The sequence below is a fragment of the Protopterus annectens genome, chromosome 10.part0 (genome assembly GCF_019279795.1).
Source record: "Protopterus annectens isolate FY-2018-M chromosome 10.part0, PAN1.0, whole genome shotgun sequence".
NCBI lineage: Eukaryota > Metazoa > Chordata > Ceratodontiformes > Protopteridae > Protopterus > Protopterus annectens.
The window spans coordinates 1,799,359,150-1,799,374,948 of NC_056744.1; the positions used below are offsets into that span (position 1 = coordinate 1,799,359,150).

General features: G+C 45.2%; 1 protein-coding gene across 1 annotated transcript in view; it reads left to right on the forward strand.

The window, feature by feature from the left end:
• Positions 1-15,799, forward strand: part of LOC122814504 (Snf2 related CREBBP activator protein) — a 3,617,155-nt gene that overhangs the window by 3,028,748 nt on the left and 572,608 nt on the right. The window contains exon 20 of the mRNA XM_044087079.1: positions 2,886-3,145. Within this exon, the coding sequence (XP_043943014.1) occupies positions 2,886-3,145 (260 nt within the window). The remainder of the gene's footprint in view (positions 1-2,885; positions 3,146-15,799) is intronic.

Consider the following 15,799-nt stretch of genomic DNA (forward strand, 5'->3'; position numbering starts at 1 on the left):
CCACCCCAGGGCCTTTGGGAAAGCTGTGAGCAAACAGACCATTTCCGTCTGGATTTCCAGGGCCATTTCCTTCTGCTACCTACACCATAGTAAGACCTTGCAGGACAATGTAAAGGCCCTCTCCATCAGAGCAATCACCTCTTCTGGAGCCTTCCTTAAAGGGCTAGACACCAACTCCATACTTGAGACAGCCACTTCGTCTTCAGTTAACACCTTCACCAAACACTATATACTGGACCAATATCTCCAAAGCCAGGGTGGGGTTATCCAGGGCTATCCTACACAGATTCCTGGAAACTTAGTCTAAGCCACCTCCCAATTCTAAGTGACCTTTTGCACTCGCCCACAAGTAGTATACTGCAACATTGGAATAGAAGGACATAGGAAAGTTGTGTAAAATCTTACCATAACCATAGAGGTCCTTCTCTTCCATGTTGCAATATTCCTTCCCACCCTCCATCCCCACTTGTATGACTACACTTGCTTTCTGGGGTGATATTGGACAATGTATGCCCTTACAGGACTGGCTCCGACTGGTGCTTTTACTATGTTCTGAGGGCTGGTACGTGCAGATGTCACTTTTATGGCCCACGTTCCTGCAGCCACGTCAGACGTCCGACGCACCAAGAGGGACTGAAAATCTTTGGAAACCTGGCAGGGCAAACTGGCGACGAAGAAGGGTAAACCCACAAGCAGAATACTGCAACATGGAAGAGAAGAACATCGATGGTTATGGTAAGAATTTACACAACTTTCCTTTCTGAGGAGATACTCCTGAGTGAGACTACAGCCCCTACTTATGGATGTGCAAACCAAACTTGTTAGATGTACCTCTTGATAACAAGGCTCTGTTTGGCCAAGCTTCGGCATAACTCCTCAACTCCCTTCAAGAAAAGGGAAAGGGATTACAAAATCTGAAGCATTTACTGGTGTCACCTATCCCCAGGTATCATAGGATGTATCCACAAGGTTACTTTCACTTCTACTGTGTCTTTTCCACCAGTAACCACTTATTTTATAAGTTACTCCCCTCCCTTTTACCTTTTTAAGTAATTCTTGGACTACTGTTAGTAGTTTTCCTCCTTTTATCTCCTGTTGGGGGGCTCTCTTTTTTGCTGTCACTTTTACTGTGCATATGTGTTTGTGTGAGTGGATTCTCTGCCTGTCCCCTTCCTTACATGATGGCAGAGAAACAGGAGAAACTGATCGGTTTCAAAAAGTGTTCATAGTGCAGGCATAAAATCCCAGTTAGCGACTCTCATACTCTGTATGTATTGCCTTGGACCCCTTCACTTGTAAGAGGATTGTACGATATGCCATTCCTTTAATCATCGAACTTTAGCAGAATGCAAGAATGAGCTCATTTTAAGGGGTATGTTGCCTTCATCCTTTGGCGAGGCTATTTCTGGAGGAAAAGAGAAATCTGGTTTGGCCTCTAAGACAAAATCAGCTCATTCAAACTCATCTTCATCCTTGTCCTCTAGATCTTTGGACAAAGGAAAAAGAGACCCTCCTCAGCACTGACAGATATTTCGGAGCCAAAACCAAAAATGTTAATCTCCTAGGTCTGGCAAGTCTATGATCTGATCGGAGCCTTAGGCACTGACCTCTGCTCGGTTGGATCCAACTTAATTGGTTCCGATCCTATCTAGTTAGGATGGATCAGATCCATTTGTTGGATCTGACATTCAGTCCTTTTAAGCCTACTTTGACCTTACCGAGAACACAGTACTCTCCACTTATGATCCGGTTCCATGGAGGGTACCATCTCCCTTTCTGTCAAGACCAAGATCTCCATCTGCCACTTCCTCCCATTTGAGCAGGAGCCTAACTGAAGATGATGTGGAACAGATGTTGCAGGAGATTTTGTGAGCACAGGGTATCACCAAGTCCCTCTCGATCTAGACCCTTAAGGTACAAGGTCTGTCTGAATTGTCCACTCCCCCTCTTCCAACTTCAGGGCATGCTTCAGAGCTTTCAGATCTGAAACACCCAGTGCCTTTCAGGTCTGATGAAAAGATGTCTTTTTCTTCCGATCAAACTTTCACTTGGGATTCATCAGACTTTTCGGAGCCAGGGGGTTCAGAACGCGAAGGTAAGCTCTGCGACAGCTTCAACCCCAGGCGAGCTATCTTCTAGACTGGAGGGGAAATGATCTTGCTTAAATCATTTGTTTAGTCATGGTGTGTAAAGTCTGTGTTTGCAGGAAGATGCTCACTGTTATCATGGGAGCAGATTGTAGTAGGCTTGTAGGGACACTTGCTTAATGTGGTAGACAACATTGGTAGAAAAGGAACACACTCCTGGACCCATCAGGAAAGGTTCAGTTATAAGCCCATCCATTGCTGGCCTTTGGTCAATTGGTGCTGTAGGCAAAAGGGCTCCTCAGCGCCCCACACACACACCACTCACTGCCCGCATCCTGGTATACCTACACCCTCCAGATTGCTGGAAAAGTGCCCCTGCTAGAGCGGTGCCCTAGGCAGCCACCTGGTTGTCCTTATGCTGGCTATGAGCCCATCTGATAGAGGGAGAGATGTCTGTTGTTTTGCTGTTTTTGACCCACACAAGAGGATCTTATCAAAGCTGTTATGCAAGTATATCTGTTTTTCTTGTATGTTTCATCATTCTTCAGGAAATGAAAGTACTTCCACATATAGTAAGCCATGTCTGTAGTTTTAGCTTTAGTAGCCATTTGTCTTGTATATTTTGCTTTTCATTAGCAGCATGCAGTACTTTCAGGTTTTGGAAGCTTTGAATCCAGGTTTGTAACATGTTATGAATCTGCAGTACTTTGGTAGCTGTCTTAGGATTGAGTTTGTGGTCAGTTTTAGATGTTATCTTGTATTAATCTGTTTACACAGACTGACTTTGTTTGGTTGCAGCTGCTGCTGTTACACCTCCACCGGCTTTATCATCATCTCCAGTTCCTGCTGTTGCTGCAACGTCCACCTTCTCCACTTCTTCCACTGCTTGCTTAGCAACAACAAAACCTGTGATTACGCCATCCAGCACTGTTATTAAGGAGGAGCCAGACACACTTATGCTGCGAACGGTTAATACCACACCTCCTCCATCTCCTTCAGTACCTCCACCAAGACCCAGGCGACAGCCTCCTCCCCCACCAAGAACCCCATTTTATTTGGTAAGTGCATGAATTTCTGTTAAATTACTTTTAGAGATATGCCCCTTTAAATAGCATAGTGTAGATGTTTGTTACACAGTTATGATTATGCCTTTCAGTACATTATATATTTAAGCTTGTTATAATGATTAATAACAGAAGAATAAAGAATTTGCCACACATTACCCGAAGTAGCAGAGGAATTTAACATACAGTTTTTTATTGCTGTCACTCATGGTATTATTTTCAAACAAAAGTTAAATGGATCCCAGATTTTCAGGGATAATGGGTTTGTGCACAGAGTGAAATCACTGGTCTAATGTGAAATGCTGAGACATTTGGAATTTTTGAATTATATGAGCTATAGAATTACGCCAATAGTCAAACTTTAATTATTGTCACTGGTGGTGGTTTTGTGCTTTTTTGCAGAGTTTGTAACTGCAGTAAACTCTGTCTGAATAAGTAGAACTAAAAGGAGTTATCCATTTGTTAAAGTTTGTAGGAAATGTTTCTCCATGAAATTCCTTGACGAGAAGAATTGCTTCTATATTCTTAGCTGCTGGTAGATGCACAGGATATCGATTAAGAACTGCTTGAGTCATTTTTCAGAGGACCATCCAATCCTTCTAGGTTTAGGTTGATCAAAAGCTGTTGAGCTGCTTCAGACAAATCCGTTGGTTGATGAGAAACCTTACATCTTGAATGCAAACAGGAATGAGGTCTGGCTTGTGAAAGTTTCGTTATATCCCTTGCCTTACATTTTCCTCTGGTTCTCCTTTTTGTGGTTTGTTCTTGTTTACAGATACTTGTTCATAGGTACGTTTTCGGCTAGCTGCTTTTGCAGTCCATTTTTAAAGCTTAGTCAAATTCCTTTTCAAGGGTGATAATCAAATCTTGTACTTTGCGACTGTGAGGTCATAAACACAATAACCATTATACCAACCCCTAACCCCAACCTGCAAAGGAAATGCACTTAAAAGTAAACAATTCTAATAGTCTTTCATTTGTTTCACAGAGTAGTCTTCCATTACTTCATCAGTAAAAACACAAGGAACATGGGAATAATAATAGGCAAACGATCATGGGGGGGGCCATGAGATGTCAAGCACTTAATACTGGTTACGTTCTAAATTGAGCAGGGCCTTTCCTTAATAAGCCTGGTGTAAAGTTGTGTCTGCACATCTAGTCATCAAGACCAGCTCTAAAGGTAGCCAGAGGAATACACAGGAACTTATTCCTCTAAATAGGCCTGTTTATGTTTTGTTTGTAGTGTGGATGTATGTAGAAGCACTGGTTTTGCAAAGAAGTAAGCCGAATAGGATAGAGTCTTTCAGGGCTCAGAATGCTCAACGCAGTTCACCTCAAAGCAGCCAGTAGGCTGTTGAGTATAAGGAGAGCCATTCTTGTGTTATATGATACGGAAATGTTTTAAGACCTTTAATTGTGTCTATTAGAAGTCACCGGGGCCTTTTCATCTGAGCAGTTTGCTTAGATTTCTACATACCAAAGAAGGCATTGTATTCTGTGATTGGTCTGATGATTGAAGAATACATGGGTAGGATGACTTCTTTGGCTGTTGAAGATATTCCCGTGGTAATTAAGTTGGCCAGATAGAATTTCCTGACTGTGGTGAAAACATTATGATCGAATGAGTCAGAGTTGTCCACATAACTATTCAGATCTCTTACTACCTTCTATGCCTGAAGAAGAGTACCATTTATAATTTAAGAGGTGGGTGACTCCTTTTGCCAAATGCTATTATGCTTCACTTTTTTGTGTGTAACGTTGGACCATTTTCGGTACACTAGGTATGTGCACATTCCAACACTTGCAGGAACTGTTTAGTATCAGTGAATCAGAGGATAAGAGTACCCAACTTGTGAACATCAGCAGAGTAGTTCTACCACACTTCTCTGATATTGGCTTGGATGCCTTCGGAATAAGTGCTAAACCAAGAGTACCTGTCATGGATGTATGTGGCATGCCACTTGGTAACTTTCACAACCTGATATCCATTATATAGCCAGTCAGCAATCCAGTGGACAGTGTAGCATTTTACACTGTTGGTGTAGTTTTTCAATAATTCCAGTGTGGGGTATAATTCTTAACCTGAATGTAAGCTAAACCAAAGAGATTATCATCAACCTCAGGAAAAGGAGAACACATCACCCAGTGCTCAGGATCACTGTTGTGAGTGAGGAGAGGGTTGAGTATGAAATTCCTGGGTGTACACATATTAGAGGATCTGTCGTGGTCGGGAAACATCTGCCTGGTGGTCAAGAAAGCACACCAACTACTCCACTTTTTAAGAAGGCTGAAAAAAGCTAAGCTTCCTCTTCATATTTTCTCCACCTTCGATAGAAGTGCAGTAGAGAGCATCCTTACCTGCAGCTTCACAGTGTGGTTTGGAGGCTGCACAATTACAGAAAGGAAGGAGCTACAAAGAGTGGTGAGGGTTGCAGAGAAGGTAACAGGTTCCAATCTTCCATCGATACAACATCGTTATTAGGCAAGAAGCATCCAAAAGGTCACCAAAATAATACAGGACAGCATGCATCTTGCACATGGACTGTTTAAGCCTCTGGCATCAGGCAGATGTCGCAGCATCCACTGCAAGACTACAAAATTCAGTAACGGTTTCTACTGTACAGTGATTAGACTTCTGAACTCGGGCACTAGTCTGAGGGGTCTGGACACACTTCAGTTTTCAGTTGTGCAATGTATACTTACATACAGCACAAGTGCGTGCAGTATTTATTTTTATATCCATAGTCAATATTTGACGCACTCAAGTGCAATATTAGACAAATAACTTGGGCATTTCGATCTTTAGAGTGTTTTATAGTAGGTAGTTCAACTCAGGGTAGGGTATTCTTTTCGTATACGAGTGATGGTAAATGTCTCTGCTCTTTCTTGCATGCATTGGGAGTAGTATTGTATTTGTTAGTTATGTTTATTCCTCTACTTGTGTTTTCAGTTTCCCTTCTAATCTCAAGAACTGAGCTGATGCACGAAATTTCATTTAGGCTACACATGTGTAGTTCTAAATGACAGTAAAGTTTACTTTGACTTTGAGTATCAAAACTTTTAACCAGTTCAAAATAAGCAGTTTGCTCTGAGTGACCTCTGTTCACAGCTTGTAATCTTTTCTGACAAGCTTACTAGGTTCAGGGCACAGCACCTGCTCCTTCACAAATGTAAACCACTTGGGGTCTCTTTCATTCAAGATACACCTATGTTTGTATAAGTGAATTCTGCCATGGTACATTCCATGGCTTTGCATATTGAGCTGGTGAGGCTGATGGGCCTATAATTACCTGGATCTGTAGAGGGGCCACCCTTGTGTAGGGGATTTTCTTTGGCTGTTCTCCAGGCATCAGGCACAACCCCCCTGTAGGCAGGCTGAGGTTGAATGCTCAAGTATTTTGGCTATGCTTAGGCCCAGTAGCGTAGGTATGGCTAGTCGAGCAGCGCAACTGCCCTGGTCGCAAAGTGTTGGGGGGGGTGCAGTCAGCTGACCCGATCTCTAGTGCAGTGCCAACTTTTACAAGCCAGTATTGTATTTGTATGTGGTCTAAATTCTAGCAACTTCTTGTGACAGTTTAAAAGTAAAAATCTTTTTTTTTTTTTTTTAAAACCTGACCTCTGCAGCGCTCTATGCAGGTGTAAGGTATAAACAGCTGTCTTCTACATTTACAGCAAGCAGTTTGCTACAGTTTATAAGAAATGTTTCAATAGAAAAAAAACAATTGCTGTAATGTTCTGTACACACAGCAGTTTATACCTTGCCTGCACGGAGCACTACTGCACACATTTTAATTTAAAACAAAAAAAGGTTATAAACTGTAGTAAACTGCTTGCTGCAGTGTAACAAGCAGGTACTAAAATGTACACCACACACGGAGTGCTACAGCATTGGGGTTTGACCACAGATGCAATGATGTAGGTTTGGGGGCAAGGCACAGAAATGGGACTAGAGTGGCAGAGCAGGAGGGAGTGCATGGTGTGCATTTTGTCACCTTGTTGGTACAACATAGCGATCTGCTTAGCAGTAAAATGCCCCCCCCCCCCCTTAACTTGAAGAGCTGAGGGGGGTAGGGCTCTGGTTCATGGTACAGGCACAGAATACTGGTTGATCCAGCTACACTTCTGCTTAGGCTTTCATGTAAAGTTTTCTGTAGCATATCTTGTCATCAGGAATCCAGTGAAGTTCATCTTGGGTTGTAAGGGGCAGGGATAACAAATAACTGAACACAAGACTTGGATTACTTTTGAAGGCATCTATCACCACGATTAATTTGTGAACTTCATCCCACCCAGCTCATGATGCTTGCTAGCTCTGATATATAGTAGTCTCTTATTTGGGAAGTGCATCATCGTTTAGCCATTCCCTTTTCATAGTAAACAAAACAAAAAGAAGTTTGTGATCTCTCCTTCCTCAGTTCATTCATTCTGCCCCCAAACCCCCCCCCCCCGGTCAGAAGTTGTAAATTCATTTGTATTAGTTTGTCTTTTATATTTTTGTGAAGTTAGTTTGTTTTTTTGTTATGAGGACTCCTTTACAGATTCTCAGGGGGCATGTCAGTATTGTTCTTGGCAGAATGTGCAAGCCCAAGGCAATGTTTCCGTTTGCTTGTTTTGTTTTTGGGTCTGGCTGTATGCAGGTTCTGCACTTGGACGCTGCTTTGTTTAGTAATCACAAGATCATTTAGAACAGTGGGAGTTGAAAAAGCACTACAAGCTGAAGGTCATAGTAAGAGCTCTGGTTTTGGTATAGGTTCATAGGTGTGTGTACTAGATTAATCGCCCTGGAGCCTTTACAAGCCTAGCCCATAGGATTACCCTGGCATTGTGCCAGCCGACCTTAGTTCCCAGTGCCTCTGTTGAGTAAAGCTACTGGAGTGACCCCCAGGGGCGAATTTTCTATTTCTCATCCACTCCTCAAGATTTCTGTTGAAGAGGGCCAGCATGGGCAGTCTCTGGGTTATGCATTATAGCTCATTAAGCGTTTGTAGCTAAAGTGCTCTGCACACTGTCCTCAAGTTTCATCTGCAGAGACTTCAAGCTAGTCACTGCAGATAGTAAGAAGACTGCCTTTTTCCACCTGAACTGTCCCCAGAAGTTATTTTTCTCCCTCCACTGCTTTTCCAGACAAGAAAAATATTAATCGTTTTGGTGCTGTTCACCTGACTTGGAATGTGCCACCACTCTCTCAGGGAGCTATGATACTACTGTTCAAAATTTCCAAGGTGCATACTGTATGCATGATTGAGTTTCTTCAGTGCTGTGTTTACATATGAGTACAACTGTTTATGGTGTGGCTCACCTCGGCTAGACGCCAACAGCATGCTTCCCTGGATGTGCTCACTCCTGTCTGATGTCATACTTTCTGATGATATCTCAAAACCAGGCCTTCAGTATTATTAGGAAGGTGGACCTTTTTTTAAAATCAGGGGTCCTTTTTCAGTGGTATGGACACCTGAAGAATCGGTCGTTCGATGATTTTTTGTGAAGCATACTGCCCTGATCAAGGGATTTGAGGGTTTTAGTATTCGGTAAGGAACGAGATGGTTGGCATCATACTCTCTTAGAGCCTTTCTTTAGGGTTGTAACACCAGTGCTGCCTCTCAAGTAGTATGCCTGGAAAATTCCGGATGGCCTGCGAGCCATAGTCTTACAGGTCAGTTAAAGAAGTCCCTGCAGTAACACTGTCTGAGCTATAACATGGGTGTCCTGGCTGCTTGTAGCCTGCAATACGATGCCCCACCACTAGAGTATGCTTTCCCATATAAAGATTCTAGATACTTGGATCTTTAGAAGACCAGTTATTATGGCACATTAATCCCATAGCTTCATGTAATGTATCATGGTATCCACCTTACCTCAGGTCTTTTGATAAAAAGAGAAGCTGGAAGTTTGTTTTACCCAACACTGAGAGAATAGTACAGGCATCTGCAAAGTATTAATGTTCAGTCATTTTCAGTTTTATCAACACCTTTATTAAATTGTTTGGTTCTAAACAGTGACATTGGTACATACAGAATAACAGAAAAAAACAAAAAATGTTTTCATTTTCATGCATTATACATATTTTCTTTAACAGTTGCCTTCAATCAGCATTATGTAAATAGCTCAAGTCCTTTCTACCCTTTAAACCCAGTTTCTCATTTTGAACATTATTCTGCATATACTGTGACAACAGATTCCATTTATTTCTATATAATCTGATGCGTCCCTTTTCTGAAGATCCCACCTCCATTTCTTTTATCTCCTTTACAATATTCAGTACTTCATTTGCAGTTTGTTTAGATTTTGATTTCCGTTTTTTAATAATTGCTCTTTTGGCAGCCAGTAACATTGAACACAGTAAGGCCTTGCTTTGTCTATATAATTCAGATCCTCTCTCCAGCTGAAAGTCATTTCCTAGCTGTCTCAACATGCGAGAAAGTTACCTGCTTACTTTTCTGTGTACCACCACATCTCCTGCATTTGGTGGCTCTACATGAGGAAAAATTCTCAAGTATGCTTGTAGTACAAAAATATCTGTGCAGACACTTCTAGGCCAAAATACTAAACCTTCTGGTGACTTTGTTGAATTCTTGGGTGCCATACAGAAATCCTTCCATTGTTCCTGTGTAAATTGCTTTTCCATTCTTTCTTCCCAATTTTTAACCTTCTCTGAATGATTCTTTTAGTTATCATGCAGTATTTTACATGCTGTACTAATTATCCCTTTTTAACAACCACTTGTCTTCTAGCCTCCACTAAAAACTCTAGTAGAGTTGATCTTTCACATTGCATTCCCTATGTCCTTTTCTTTTTGCATGTACTGTTTTCTTAGTCCCTGGTAGGGAAGGCAGTCTCCGACCTGCAGTCCAAATTTGTGCTTGGCCTCATCCCACTCTTACCTTCTTCTCTCTAGTTACATGCTTTCCAGTACATTAGTTCCCTTGCTAGTTTTCTTCAGTAATGTCCAGCCTTCTCTTGCCTGTTTTCTGTAAGCCTTCTTGCAGTCATTTCTATTGCTAAAATGTCATTTCTCCATTCCTGTAATGACGTAGTTCTCAGAGTACTTTACTTTCTGAATATAGTCTGTAAGATTGTTTTCCTTAAGGACCTGAATCCAAAATCTTTTTCTCCTTGCACGTTCATCATTTGATTACTGCTAGAGTAGCCTTAATTATATGGGTTATATCCTGCACAGAATACAACAACCGGCCAGCTTCCAGAGCTTAAGGGCACTTTCCATGCATCCAGATTGACTACTTGATCGGAGTTGAGAAAAAAAAAATAAAGGTTTGGGCACCAAGTCCTTCAGAACTTCCTGCCCCCAAAGAGCACGCCTTTTGTGGATTTTGGAGGATCAACAACCAGCTAGCATTTAGCTATTGCTGGGCAGGTAAGTTCCCTGCAGAGAAGAAAATTGCACATTTTTAGTTTTTAACAGAAATCTTTACTATAAAATTGCATATTTTAAGCTAGGAAAGTGTGTTTTATTAGACTATCCCTAGAGCCTTATGATCTGGTTCTCAGAACCTAATAAGGGTTATCAGACACAAAAATGATGCTGGCAAATCTCTTTGCCTGCACTATTGCCAAAATCTGGAACTCACTACCTAGCCAAATAACCTACAACACCTCCACTATTCAATTTAAGAAACTCATGAGAACCCACTTCTCAAACAATTGGCTTTGTTCATGCTATTGCGCAGGTTAATTTGCACCAATACCATGTTCAAGGATTCTACTGAAGGTCCCCTAATTCCTTTCACTGTAAAGCTTAATAATCACTGGATCTGAAGTAGGTAACTTCATTTGATCATAAACCTGTGGGTATCGGATCCGAGCCGGCAGCTTTCCAAACTAGAGCTCCAAGCTCCTCCCCTTACCCATAATACCCTGCTACCTCCTTCCAATCCTCAGATCTTGTTTGCCGCGGCTTTGTCAGGCACAAGTTTCTCGAGCGCCTAGCGTTTAGACGATTGTGAGTAGATTTTTTTCTCAAAATCTTTCTTAGCTTTTGTATGTGTGTGGATAGTATAATTTCCTAGTTTAAAACCCTGAGTTTTACCATCCCCTCGTAGTTTAAAGCTCAGTAACCCTTCCCCTTGGGTGTTTGTTTGGGCGCATGTGTGTTTTAGTTCAGAAATCATGGCCGAGGCCCCAAAGGCCATCTTTTCTAAGTGCACTGAGTGTGGCCATAATCTTTCCCCAGCGGATGGCCACACTCAGTGCGTCCTCTGCCTGGGGGTATCACATTTATCATCGGGCTGCTAAATTTGCACAGCCTTTAACCCTCGGGCCCTGAGGGATAGGAGGAATAAGCTGATTCTGGCAGGTCTCTTACCCGTGGAGTCGGCTTCCTCCTCCTCTCCCTCAGTGGCTACAGCCACGGCTGTGGCTGTTCAGCTTGCTGTCCCCTCTCCCCTGGCTGGGACTCAACCTCCCACTTCTTCCCAGGGAGAGAGGGACTCTATATATAAAAAAAAAAAAAAAAAAAAAAAAAAAAAAAAGACGAGAGAGAGGGAGAAAGAGAGGCATAAAGGCCACAAGCGGCGGGCCGACTCGGCCCCGCCTGCTAAGCTGCTCTCCTCACCCCAGAAAGTCTCCAGGCCTTCCTTCCCTCGGCTCCGTTCTCCACGCTTCTCATCGGAACCGGAGGAGAAGGCCCGACCATCTTCAAGGTCGTCGCAGCGGCCCTTCCAGCCAGCTTTGGTGGCCTAATCTAGGTCAACCCGTAGCCTCTCCGACACTAATATGGACAGGATGACGCGTCGTTTCCTCTAAACCCAACTGCATATGGGAGTGCTACTGCCTCTCCCCCCCCCCCCCCCGCCCTTGGGAGGGAGTTCAGCCACACTTTTTGTCCCGATAGCTCCTTCTCTGATCCACTATCGGGTTTCAGATCCGAGGAGTCTCTGAGTGAGGGAGTCGGCGCCGATGGTTATTGCTACCTCGACGCTGGCCATGCCCTCGAGTTTGTCTGATCCCCTTTCGGATCTGAGCTCTCTGGGCTGAGAGCCTTGCATCGGATCTGAGGGGGCCAGTGTGTCTTCGGCTCCGTTTCGGTCAGAGCGCACTTCCCTCTCGGGTCCAAGAGCTTCGGCTCCGACACCGATCCCTGTGCCGGATCCGAGGATGTTAACCACGGAGCCCAGAGTGATCGGTTCACCCTCGGCTTTCAACGTGGTGGAGAGGGTCCTCTCGAGAGGTTTGAGACCCCCTGCTCTTTCTTTGGATCCCGCCCCTACTCCCTTGCAGCTGGGCTTGTCTTCCATCATCCAGTCCTAGGGACAGCCTGCGTTAACGCCCCAGCCCGTTCCACTGGTGGAACACGACCCTGTTGGTGAGCCCTCCTCGGACAGTCCCACCGAGGAGGCCCCTCACAAACATAAGTGTAAGAGGAGGCAGTTGGACTCCCCTGAGTCCCTCACAGAGGACACCGATTTGGAGGAGGGGAAGGTTCCCCCCAGGTCACCCCCCCCCCCAAGGACATCTCCTTTGGAGACATTATGGAAGTGCTTCGCCTAAAGGGGGGGTGGTCAGCCCAAAAACCTTCCTCGGACGAGTCTGTTTTTGAAGGCGTTCGACGCAGGCCCGTCTACCTCTTGAGTGTCTCCTCTGGCCGACCCTCTGGTTGACCTCATCACTACCAGGGCATGGAAGGAACCGGATACTGTAGAGCCAATCCACAGGTGGCCAGATAGGATTCTTAGTCCCCCTATGGATAGGACGGCTTGGAGTAAGGGTTCCCCGGTGGATGCCATGGTGGTGGCAGCAGCCGCGAAGAAGGAACTTGCCCAGGATAGTTCCTTGATCTATCCCCCTGATAAGGAGTCTCGGACGATGGATCGTATCGGGAAGCGGATGTTTGCTTCAGCGACCTTTTCCATAAGGGCGCTGAATTATTTGGTCCATGTAATTAAACTTCAGCAGGATCTGGTGAAACAATACACTGAGTCTCCCCCTGAGTCCATGTCGGCCGAGGACAAATGGACTTTCTTGGCTTGCATGGCCACTCTGAAATCTGTTTCAAACACGTCTATGCGGCTACTTTCCCATGCCACGGAGGGTGCCGCTAGAGCCAGCGGGTCCGGCATCGCCTTAAGGCGTCATGCCTGGCTCCAGCTTTGTGATTTTGCGGAACCTTTCAAGGCGTCCTTCGCAAACGCACCCTTCAGTTCTACCCTGTTTGGGAAGACCATCTGCGACACATTGGTTCAGAGCGAGAAAGACGGGAAGATGCTGTCTGCCATCGGAGTCCGCTTCTCGGCTCCTCAAATGTCCCAGGAACCAAAGAGGACAAAAGAAGATGTGGTTCTGGAAGTCTCAGCAGTCCCATTACGCTCCGGACCCTTTATCCTTCAGGGGCAGAGGGGGACAAGGTGGACTCCAGCTCAGAGGCGGGGGGGGGGCGAAAAATTTTGGGTCGCGGGAACCTTTTTCTGACCGACCGACCCACGCAGCAGCTCTGAGGGGTTGCCCGACTGCTGCTCCCTAGAGGCAGTCGGGGGGGGGAGGGTGTTTTTTGAAGCACCTGGCCCAATGGGAATCCATCACAACAGACCGCTGGGTGCTTCGAATAATATCCAGAGGTCACTCAATCCCTTTCATAAACCTGCCTCCTCAGTCAAGGCGCCTCCCCGATGTTCCACCCAGTCAGAGGGTAGCTGCAGCTTTAGAGGTAAAAAAGCTGCTAGAAAAAAGAGCCATCCAGCACATCCCCCCAGGCCAATCCGGATTGGGCAGTTACTCCAGGTTCTTTTTGGTGCCAAAAAAGACGGGGGACTTAAGACCGATCCTCAACCTTTCAACAATGAATCTCTTCATTGCCAAGGAGAAATTCCGGATGGTCACATTTCAATCCATTCTGCCCCTGCTGCAGGAGAAGGACTGGATGTGCTCCATAGACCTCAAGGATGCGTACTGTCACATACTCATGGACAGGCGATCCAGGAGGTTACTCCGCTTTCGGCTAGGGGCCAGTCATTACCAGTTCAGGGTCCTACCCTTCAGCCTCACCACAGCCCTCAGGGTGTTCACCAAGGTCATGGCAGTTGTAGCGGCCCACCTGAGAATTCGGGAAATACAGGTTTTTCCTTACCTAGACGACTGGCTCGTAACCGCCCCCACCAGGCATCTACTCTGCTTAACCAGGGATTGCTTCCTACTTCTAGCGTCCCGATTGGGGATCACCGTAAACTTGAAGTTATCCCTTCAACAAGTTCAAGTCTTGGAGTTCATAGGGGCCAGAATAGACACGCTTCAGACCAAGGCCTTCTTGACATCAGACAGACTTCACAGTTTGACTTTACACGTTTAAGCCCTTCTTCAGTCACCTGCCCCATCAGCGGAGTCAGTCCTGAGAGTTTTAGGGTCCATGGCAGCAGCAATCAATCGTGCGCCCTTAGTTCACTTACACATGGGGATTCTCCAGTGGACTTTGTAGGTTCAGTGGTCCATCCTTCACCACCCATTGGACTTACTGATTCCTCTCAGCAGAGTTTGCAGAAATTCCCTCATCTTCTGGAAGGTCACCCATTTGTTATGCCTCAATCCCAAGCCACGGTGACCACTGATGCTTCTCGCCTTGGGTGGGGGGGGGGCATTACGTGGGCAGAACTGTCCAAGGTACGTGGACTCAGAGACAGTTCTGCATATCAGTGTTCTGGAGATGAGGGTGGTGCTTCTGGCGTTTCAAGCCCTTCATGCCTTTCTTCCTCCAGGGACTATTGCGATTCAGTCAGACAACATGTCAGTGGTCTGGTACATCAACAAACAGGGTGGGACCAGGTCTTACCCTCTTTGCCGAGAGGCCATGAGAGTTTGGGACTGGGCGATATCCACCAACCGTTTTCTGTTAGCAATGCACATTCCAGGTCGGTCCAACATCCTAGCGGACAAACTTGTCGAACTATCCTTTCACCTTACGAGTGGTCTCTGAATCCCTTAGTAGCGAAACAGATCTTCAGCAAGTGGGGTCAGCCTTGCTGCGATCACTTCGCGTTGCCTTCCAACGCGAAGTGCAGTGAGTTTTTCGCTTTAATTCCCCCTTCGGGGGAAAGCCCCAGAGATGCTCTAGTTCATGCTTGGCCACCCAGTCTTCTTTATGCTTATCCTCCTCTTCAGTTGATAACAAAATTCTTGCAGAAAACTCGTCGGTTGGGGAACAAGATTATCCTTCGAGACCCATTCTGGCCTCGTCAAGCTTGGTTCCCGTGCCTATGGTCTCATCTTATAGCTCCTCTCTGGATCTTGGATCTCATCCCGGATTTGATATCTCATCCTTCGGGATTGATACCCCGAATCTGGTCGATCTCAAGCTCTCAGCTTGGTTGATCCAGTTCCATTAGTTGCTAGGACTCCTGGTATCACGTCTGCAGTCAGATCTAGCCTGGTAGTGGCGCATAAGCCTTCTACCAGGAAGGTTTACAATAGTAAATGGAAGCGGTTTTCCATTTGGGAGTCTCATAGGAATTTGAACCCTTTCACTGCTCCCATCCCAGCAGTGCTCGATTTCCTATCTCATATTTTTCAGCAAGGAGCCAGTTCTTCTACTCTAAAGGTTCAAATGGCTGCAGTCTCCCATTTTCACATTGGGGACAATCTCAATCCCCTTGCGTCCACCAAGATTTGCAAGACCTTTTTGAAAGGTACATTCCTCCTGAGACCTCC